The 9,055-nt window shown below is 36.6% G+C and overlaps 2 protein-coding genes across 2 annotated transcripts in view; one reads left to right on the top strand and one right to left on the bottom strand.

The window, feature by feature from the left end:
- The window catches only part of LOC132061882 (glutamine--fructose-6-phosphate aminotransferase [isomerizing] 1), a 6,653-nt gene extending 1,578 nt beyond the window's left edge, over window positions 1-5,075 (top strand). Inside the window, exons 5-11 of the mRNA XM_059454565.1 lie at window positions 182-353; window positions 2,684-3,044; window positions 3,151-3,401; window positions 3,478-3,592; window positions 3,693-3,948; window positions 4,023-4,191; window positions 4,648-5,075. Of these exons, the coding sequence (XP_059310548.1) occupies window positions 182-353; window positions 2,684-3,044; window positions 3,151-3,401; window positions 3,478-3,592; window positions 3,693-3,948; window positions 4,023-4,191; window positions 4,648-4,731 (1,408 nt within the window). The 3' untranslated portion in view covers window positions 4,732-5,075. The remainder of the gene's footprint in view (window positions 1-181; window positions 354-2,683; window positions 3,045-3,150; window positions 3,402-3,477; window positions 3,593-3,692; window positions 3,949-4,022; window positions 4,192-4,647) is intronic.
- Window positions 5,076-8,179: 3,104 nt separating this feature from the next.
- On the bottom strand, window positions 8,180-9,049 carry LOC132063195 (uncharacterized). The gene has a single exon (XM_059455651.1). The coding sequence runs from the start codon at window positions 9,025-9,027 to the stop codon at window positions 8,590-8,592; it is 438 nt and encodes a 145-aa protein (XP_059311634.1). The 5' UTR covers window positions 9,028-9,049; the 3' UTR covers window positions 8,180-8,589.
- Between the last annotated feature and the right edge of the window lie 6 nt (window positions 9,050-9,055).

Below are 9,055 nucleotides of genomic sequence, written 5' to 3'. Positions count from 1 at the left end.
TTCAGGTTTGGCTTATCTTGGATTAGGCTATCGTCCTATGGTCCCATTATGTAGAGCTGACTGTTCTTGACCCATTTAGGATCTCATGTTCATATAGGATGGATTTTAACCTAAATGGTCAATGGATGAAATTTACTTGACTGTGCAATCCATAGGCTCACACGTTAAAGTGCATTCTTTGATTCCAGGACTTAGAAGAAGAGGCCTCAGCAGGATCATCATTTAGTGATGCTAAATTTCCTTCAAGCAATGGGCAACCAAAGGAATTATTCTTGTCCAGTGATGCTAATGCTTTGGTTGAACATACTAAGAAGGTCTTGGTAATTGAGGATGGCGAAGTTGTTCACATCAAGGTACTCCCTTATTGTTAATTTCGAGGCTATTTTCCATTAGAAAATGGAGCTCATGACGACTAAGCTAACTGTGAATTGTGATACTATTTCCTTCTAATTTGAGCAACTCTCTTTGGTAATATACCACCTCTTCATTCTGTGAACACAAAAACTGAATCTTAGTTGGTTCATCATAGATGCAGATGAAACTGAAATATTTTAGAAGTCTCTTTTCTAGTTAATATTATGGGAAAAGGGTCAAAAATGCCCCTCTACTTTGGGAAAAGTGTTAAAGATATCCTCCATTACAAATTTGGGTCAAAAATACCCCTCCCGTCATTAAAGTTTTCAAATATACCCGTCTTAACGGAAATCTCCAACAAACCCGATTTCATTTTTACAACAGCTCCATTTAAATCCAACCCAACTACATAAAAAACCCATATGCAACCAACTTGTTCCTGAGTCATACATCTGGAGTCACTAGGCACAGGAGCGGGTAACCCATATGATTTTTTTAACTTGTATGGAGTGGGATGGTGATGACATGTGGGCCCTTTTCTTTAGTTTTTAGTGAATTTGTTAGGGGTAATGGGTTGTGCAACTCCTCCAAAATACACTAAAAACATGCTAAAAGCTAGAGACGCATGCTCGATACTTACCCGTACTTGCTATCAGCCAAAAGCTGGGTGTACACGTACTAGAGAAGTATGAGAGCCTCAGTTCTTGTAATGTTGATTTTGATGCACTATTTAGAGCATCGTGGCGAAAGGATTGCGCTATCAGACCAATATTGCTGGAATGAAGAGTTATGAGGTGCGTCTTGTTTTTTGTGTGACGAGGTAGGATATGATACAGAATCTTCTTTAAGATCTCTGCACCAAGCATTAATTAACTTGAGGGGAAAATGCTCCTTCCAGGATTAAATTTTTTACCGATGAGAGAGAGGGAGCAATTGCTAAATGGTATTTTGAAACTGTTTAGGACTTGGACAGATTGTAACAACTTGCATAAACAGTAAATGTAGCTGAGATAAGAGGTAAGATGAGCAGAAAGCCATAGAATATACGGGCGAATGGATCACTCAAACAACAAAAAATATGCCTCAATCCCAATCTAGTTTGGCATTGGCTATATTAATCCTCGATATTTTTTCCACTCAATTTGGGCCCATTTCATTCTAATACTTACAATATTTTCTCTTAGATCAAATTTCAGAGTTCCCTACGAATTTGTTGCTGAAAGTTTGTAGTAGATACCAAATTGCGGTGGTTTACTGATTTCCCCCTTTCCTCCTCTTTTTTTTTTTTTTGGGATCATGTTAGCTCCATAAACAAATGAATGTTAAATGGACTACACGGGATTGTGGTGTCTAAATTCCGGCAATTCATAGATTAGGGAGAGTCTTTTTGGAGAATAACATGATAGATATAACAAACCGAATTGAAAAAGGATGGTGCAATGAAGTACTAGAGGAGTGTTATACTGTATTGAGATAACTAACAAAGAGAATGGTAAGTCCTATAGAACAATTGACGACTAATCCAAATCAATGGAAGTAAATATGGAATTTCCAAGGTCCAATGCATCCATAAAATGAATTACTAGAAACGTGGATGTTAAGATTGCGCAGTCATCAAAGATTGAATAAGTTTGTCAGCATTTGGTGCATTCTGATTAGCAAAGTGGGGTAACGATTGGGAAGCACATTCATGACCTGTTGAACTACGGCTCACATGGTGTTTCGCCACAATTTTTCATCTAGAACATAGATTCAGTGGGTTTAGACAAGCTATTGGAATCTATGATTAACGTCTATTTAGATGGTTGCAGTATGTGTAGGAATCTTCACCAAGTCTTTTGGTGATTAATGGGATAGGTGGTCTCCTTATATGGTCTTGGGCAATTTTCTCCTCATAGCTTTTGGGGTTGAGTTAGGCCCAAGAGCAATTTATTTACATGGTATCAGAGCAGGACCCATCCCACCCGATGGTGGGCCCCCATATTTAAAAGCCCAAGGGGATGTGAAGAAGCCCCACATCAGTGGTTAATGGGATGAGTGGTCTCCTTATTTGGTCTTAGGCAATCCTCCGCTCACGAACTAGCTTTTGGGGTTGAGTTAAGCCCAGGATCAATTTCTTTACGTCCACCTTGCCGTGAAGGGCCTAACAGAACTCCGAATCAAGAAGTACATGCATTTTAAGTAAGAAGAAGCACTTAATCATTAATCCATGCACATCCACATTTTGCCTTTTCTTCTTCCTTGGTCGCTTATAGAGTGGGCTTCTATTTTTTTTTTTTAGATAAGTATAGAGTGGGCTTTCATAACTTTTTGCTTTCTGTTGAGTCAGGATGGAGGCGTGTCAATTTACAAATTTGACCAGGCTAAGAATAACCATGGTGGTGCTCTTGGTAGACCTGCTTCTGTTCAGCGTGCCTTATCCATTTTGGAATTGGAGGTAGAACAGATAAACAAAGGCAAGTATGAGCACTACATGCAAAAAGAAATTCATGAGCAGCCAGAATCTGTAACGACGACTATGCGAGGGAGACTTATACGTGGTGGATCATGTAAAGCCAAGACTGTTCTCTTGGGGGGCCTGAAGGATCAGCTCAAAACCATAAGAAGAAGCAGGAGAATCGTTTTTGTTGGGTGCGGCACTAGTTACAATGCAGCTCTTGCTGCAAGATCCATCGTGGAAGAGCTTTCTGGTTAGTTGTTTATACTTATAATGAAGTTTTTTGAGCTCTATCACAAGGGATAAAGCGTAGATTCTGGAGTACCTTTGGTCTCACTAGTTTTATTTCTCTAATTTAGGTATTCCTGTAACCATGGAGATTGCCAGTGATTTAGTGGACAGACAAGGGCCAATATATAGAGAAGATACGGCTGTATTCGTTAGTCAATCAGGGGAAACTGCTGACACTCTGCTTGCATTAGAGTATGCTCTGGAAAATGGCGCATTATGTGTTGGCATTACAAATACTGTTGGTAGCGCAATTGCTAGGCACACTCACTGTGGCGTTCACATAAATGCGGGCTGTGAGATAGGAGTTGCAAGTACTAAGGTAGGTATATCATGGTTCCTTGAAGTTTAGTGGTCACTTTTCGCGTTGGCTTCTCAATTACCTCTTTGATAAACAGGCATACACGAGCCAAATTGTTGTGATGGCCATGTTAGCTCTTGCAATTGGAGGTGATACACTCTCAAATCAAGCAAGAAGAGAAGCAATAATTGATGGTCTATTTGACTTGCCACGTAAGTTTTCATTTGGTGCTAGCATTCATGTTTCTATTTGTCCTTAAATATGTATGGGATCATCATGGTTCTTGTATGCTACGTTATGCATGAATTTCAGGCAAAGTGAAAGAGGTGCTCAAGCTTGATGAAGAAATGAAGGATCTTGCTAAGCTGCTAATTGCTGAGCAATCACTTCTTGTTTTTGGAAGAGGTTACAACTATGCAACAGCTCTTGAAGGTGCTTTGAAGGTAAAGGAGGTGGCACTCATGCACAGTGAAGGTATACTTGCTGGAGAGATGAAACATGGTCCCTTGGCTTTGGTTGATGAAAATCTCCCTATTGTAGTAATCGCCACCCGTGATTCCTGTTTTAGGTCAGTCTTTAACTAATAATGAGAGTGTCATGACTGTGAATGCCAGTTTTTTAACAAATTTGGTTGGTGCGCAGCAAACAACAGTCAGTCATTCAACAACTTCATGCACGGAAAGGTCGACTGATAGTGATGTGCACAGAAGGAGATGCAGCATCTGTTTCTGTTGGTGGATCATCTCGAGTGATTGAAGTTCCACATGTTGCGGACTGTTTGCAGCCCGTAATTAATATAGTTCCATTACAGGTAATGTTTCTACTCTGCTTTAGGCGCATAGTTCAGTGAAACAGTGAAATAAGAACTTTTAGTGATTATTGGGTGACAACTATACAGCGTCAGCATTCTTCGTAGCTCTAAACATTTTTTCTTCTTTTTCGGATACGTTTACTGTTTCTCTCTGGCTCTTTCTTTTAAGAACTTATTTTACCTTGTATACATGTAATGTTACGTATACGGTCTATGTGTGCATTTTGGCAAGTTTGTGGAAAAGTGGGAATCTGGAAAAAGTTTGTTTCCTCATGATACAAAATCTAATGCAGACCTAAAAATTTCAGCTTTCAATGTCAGTAACTTCTGTGAAATTTTATGAATCGTGATAGTTGCTGCACATCAGCTTTCCTGTCCTCCAGTTATTTTAATTTTTGTTTGAGATTTTACAGTGAGCTCAACTATTTTCTTGTGTTTGTCGTTTGTCTTGCTCAGTTATTGGCCTATCATCTGACTGTACTACGTGGATACAATGTTGATCAACCTCGCAATCTTGCCAAAAGTGTCACAACACAGTGAGCTAACCATTTTCTAGTCTTTCCCTATGTCCAACCTCTACCACTTGATGACAACAATTTGATCTACTGGTACAGCTTTTGACTCCTACTACAGGTCGCATTGACCACAATATAGCTAATTCACTCTGTAACAACTAGATTCTTTTTGTTTGGTAACATATTTAACATGACAGTTCTATTCATATTAGTGGTTGGTTATGTAATCGAGCTAATCTTGTAGACATGAAAGACCATTTGGAGCAAGTCTCAGGAAGTTCTTTTGATTAATTTTATTTGTGTTACTATTGTTGTGTGTTGTAACAATAGGATATGAGCAATTTGCATTTTAACGAATGCATTTCAGGATGAGTACTTTATGATTTTGTTCAAAGTTTGCAACGGACTACCAATGTGATGTTCAACGTTTGCATTGTATTGCTCCATCCGGATCAAAAAGTGTCGGATTAAAAAAGTAGATAATTTGACTAAACCACTAATTAAATAGGTGTTGGATTTGGCCACTAACACCCTCTAGGCATGAAAAAAGTAGATAATTTGACTAAACCACCCCTAATTAAATAGGTGTTCGGATTTGGTCACTAAGGGGTCGTTTGGTGTGAAGGATAAGCAAAAATAGTCCGCAAATTTGGATAAAATTTTGGCTCTTTTTTTGAACAAAAAATAAATCTCCTTATCCCATGTTTGGTTGGAATAAAAATCCGGGGATAACTAATCCTGCTGGATTACTCGACTTGAATCTAATTGGGATTGTTAAATAGTAAATTTTTTATTTTATCCACCTTAAGATGAATGGATCTATATCTCTGGATAATGCATATGAATATTGGTGATAGCAAAAGTGAAAAGGGATTAGTATATCCGGGATAAGTTGTTTCCCAACCAAACGAGCTTTTTTTTTTTAAACCCAAAATGGCAAAATTTTTTTTTTTTTTTGGAAAAATAAGGTTAATTATTTCTTGATTTGGTAAGTGGACACTCTTTTTGAACAAAAAAATAAATGCTAAGTGGACACTCTTTTTGATCCAGAGGGAGTATTGTAGTTAATGACCTTCCTTTCAAGTAAAAATGTTATCCCTAAAATCTAAGCATGATTATCGTATGGGTTTATCGTTCAACTGAAGTTGCTTGTTCTCCATTTTAGGCTGCTGTAGTTACTCGACTTGAAGTCTCATTGGGATGAAAAGCCTAGTTAAATATAGTAAATTTTTTGCTTGTTTGGGAACACTTGCTAAGATGAATGGACTATATTCTCCTGCTGGTTCCACTACTATGCATATGAAGATCTGCCAAATATTGGTGATAGCAAAAGTGAAAAGGGAATAGAAGCTATATAAATCGGCTCAACAAACTAGTTTTATATAGTTTGTAGCGGTTGAAGAGGAGCATTGGGGTAACAGTAAAGCTATCATCCTTGTGATCTATAGATTCAAATGTAATCGATATATATTCGTTATACCATCTGGTTAGTAATGGTTTATTCAACATAATTAACAAACATTCAATTAAAGAACTACCATTTCAATGCAAATTGTCACATTATTACACTTAAAGAAATGGTTATTTTAGTTTTTAACTGCTAAAAACTTAAAATAACTAAAAATATTTTCCTTTAATATCTTTTTTACAATGTTCACTGCAACATTTTTTAATTTCGCTTTTAATATAAAAAACGAAATTAAAAAAAAACAAATTTGTTACAAGCATTTGAGTAACTATTTAGTGTAATGGATCAAAAAGGAAAGCCATTTTTGTCCGACTCCTCAACAAACTGGTTTATATAGTTTTGTAGTGGTTGAAGAGAATTAGGAGTACTTGATAAAGCTATCATCCGTGTGATCTACGATATATTGATAAGACACATGTTCGTGCGATATTAGATTGCTTTTTTTTGTTGTAGTGGTCAGTAGTTCAATAGTAGCTAGTTAGTTGACTCAACAACTCCGTACTGAAATTTAGATACGAGGGTCTCTTCTCCAAATCTCAAGTGCAGGTGAAAAATGCCTCTTTCCTTGGATTTCTTGTTAACCTTTCCCAACTCGTGTACACATGCTATACTGTTTAAATTTTTGACTAAATCTTCTTCTTAAGACTACTAAAGCCAGAACGCGTTATTGAAAAATGTCATATAATGACCTAACTTTGTCTAACACTGAAAATTTGACTCAACTTCTATAACACTGAAAATTTGATGCATTGATCCTACTAGTACTCTGAATCTGTTTCATGTCAATATAGATGGAAAAAATTATTTTTCTTTCCTCTTCTATACAAACCAAACACATTCAAGTAGAACATTCCTTGGCTTCCTTTCTTTTTATGGAAAACAAACATTTATCCTTTAAGTGTCGATAATATTGTGTTGAATAGTCGTCACATCCCACACCTATCATTACATGATTGATCTCGAATCCTTTATCATACTGGGGACCATAAAAATGATCTATGGCGAGCCTATAGAGCAATAGTGTTCAGAACAATTTAAGTGGACCAATTATTTACTAAATATTATCTTCGCCACACGAACTGAGTAACTCCACCAAAATTGAATAGATAGATGACAAGAAATTATCTAATTTTCTTTTACCTCTACTAGAATTTAAACCATGATTTTCAGAATTTAATTATAACTTATCGACAGGTAGGCCACACCCTTAAAGTGCTTCAATAATTTTACCAAATAAGGGGGCATTATCAGGAAAAAGAAAATCGGATTTGATTCTCATAAATTACTGAAGGGATATTTGGAAAGAGAAATATTCACAGCAAGTGAAAAAAAACAAGAGAAAGAGGACAAAAAAAACATCAATTACTTACCCTGCTACAAATTTTAAAATTTTCTCATGTAGTTCTTATAAATCCCCTTCAGGTAACAATGAAATAAGAGGAAAAGAAGGAAACCCATGTATGTAGCATGTAGCTCATTCGCTTGCCTTGTTAGGATTTCAAGATTTAATTGTTCTACCTAGGGATTTTAAGTTGTTCTGTCATATTCTCTTTTCTGATCTTTCAATTCTCCGACTATTGATTTAAGGATTTCAATGTTCTAATCTCTTTACTTTTGTATTGTTTTGGTTTAGTTGATTTGATGAATATCCAGGTAGCTAGTTGTGTTGCTGAGCTAAGAAATAGTGGAATTACTTGGTAATTGATAAAAAGTTTTAGTTACCAAAAAATATGTTTACCTATTCAACGAAACAGTTCCTTTTTAATATTTTATTACACCTTACAAAATACAATTGTTCAACTTCACAATCAGACGATATCTAATTATTTCGTATTCAGCTTTTAAGTCTGGTCTAATAAATTTACCTTTTATCATTTTAAGTTCGTATTTTTTCCCTTTAAACTTCGTATTATATATCACAATTTACACACATACTTTTATTACTACGAGATGGAAACAAAGAACCGAAAAACAAGTTAATTATACCACTGACGGAGCCAAAATGCATAATTAAAACTTCTATTTGATATATATTTAACAGAGACAGATATCATAGGAAAGTGATCCGTTTCCTTCGAACAGAATTGAGAATACCGAAGATTACAATTTACAAACCCCAAAACTACTCTATTTTCGGTTCTTTTGATAATAGTAAGAATTACAATTGTCAATGTTGACTTTCTATACAAAACCAAAAGGAAAAACTAAGATAAGAGTGGAAACAAAGATCTCCATAAGGAGGATTGCAGTAGATCAGTTCGTTAGGTACCTGAACTTTTAGCTCGTTGGTGAAGATTCCATTCCCATCTTGTAGTTCCCTTCTTCAGTTTTCCTCCCTCTAGCCACTATGTGATAAAAAAAAAGATGTCTGGATCTCTTATGTTATTGCAAAAGAGGGTTTCTATTATATATAACTTACACATCAATTCCATCTTCATCTCCACAACTATACACAGATTCAATGACAAGAAGCAGTTGATCATCCAGATACCTCTGCAACAAGAATGTCCCTGGATCACTTCCATCTACACTACTCCCCTCCCCTGATTTCCAGGACGATCGACGACGACGGCATATCCTGTAGCAAATTTCAGCAGCACAGATGACAGGACACGTGGCACAAAAAAGAGGAAGAAGAAAAGGAGAGCAAAGAAAGAGACACAAGTAGCGACGGAAGCGGCGACGACTTAGCCAAGACGTGAAAATCATAGTGGAAAGGGAAAAAGGAGATAGGGATTGAATTGGGTGATTCTGATCATGTTGAAGTGGGAGCAAATTCTGGGAAGAGGGGTTGTCTTGGTAATATTTGTTGTTTGAGTTGAAAGAGAAGCAGAAGCACAACCAGTCCCACATGACTTGGCTTTGTTTGTTTGCATAATCA

Source organism: Lycium ferocissimum, chromosome 7, assembly GCF_029784015.1.
Source record: "Lycium ferocissimum isolate CSIRO_LF1 chromosome 7, AGI_CSIRO_Lferr_CH_V1, whole genome shotgun sequence".
Classification (NCBI taxonomy): domain Eukaryota; kingdom Viridiplantae; phylum Streptophyta; class Magnoliopsida; order Solanales; family Solanaceae; genus Lycium; species Lycium ferocissimum.
The sequence above is the reverse complement of the archived record's forward strand: the minus strand, read 5'-3'. Positions and strand labels throughout refer to the sequence as shown.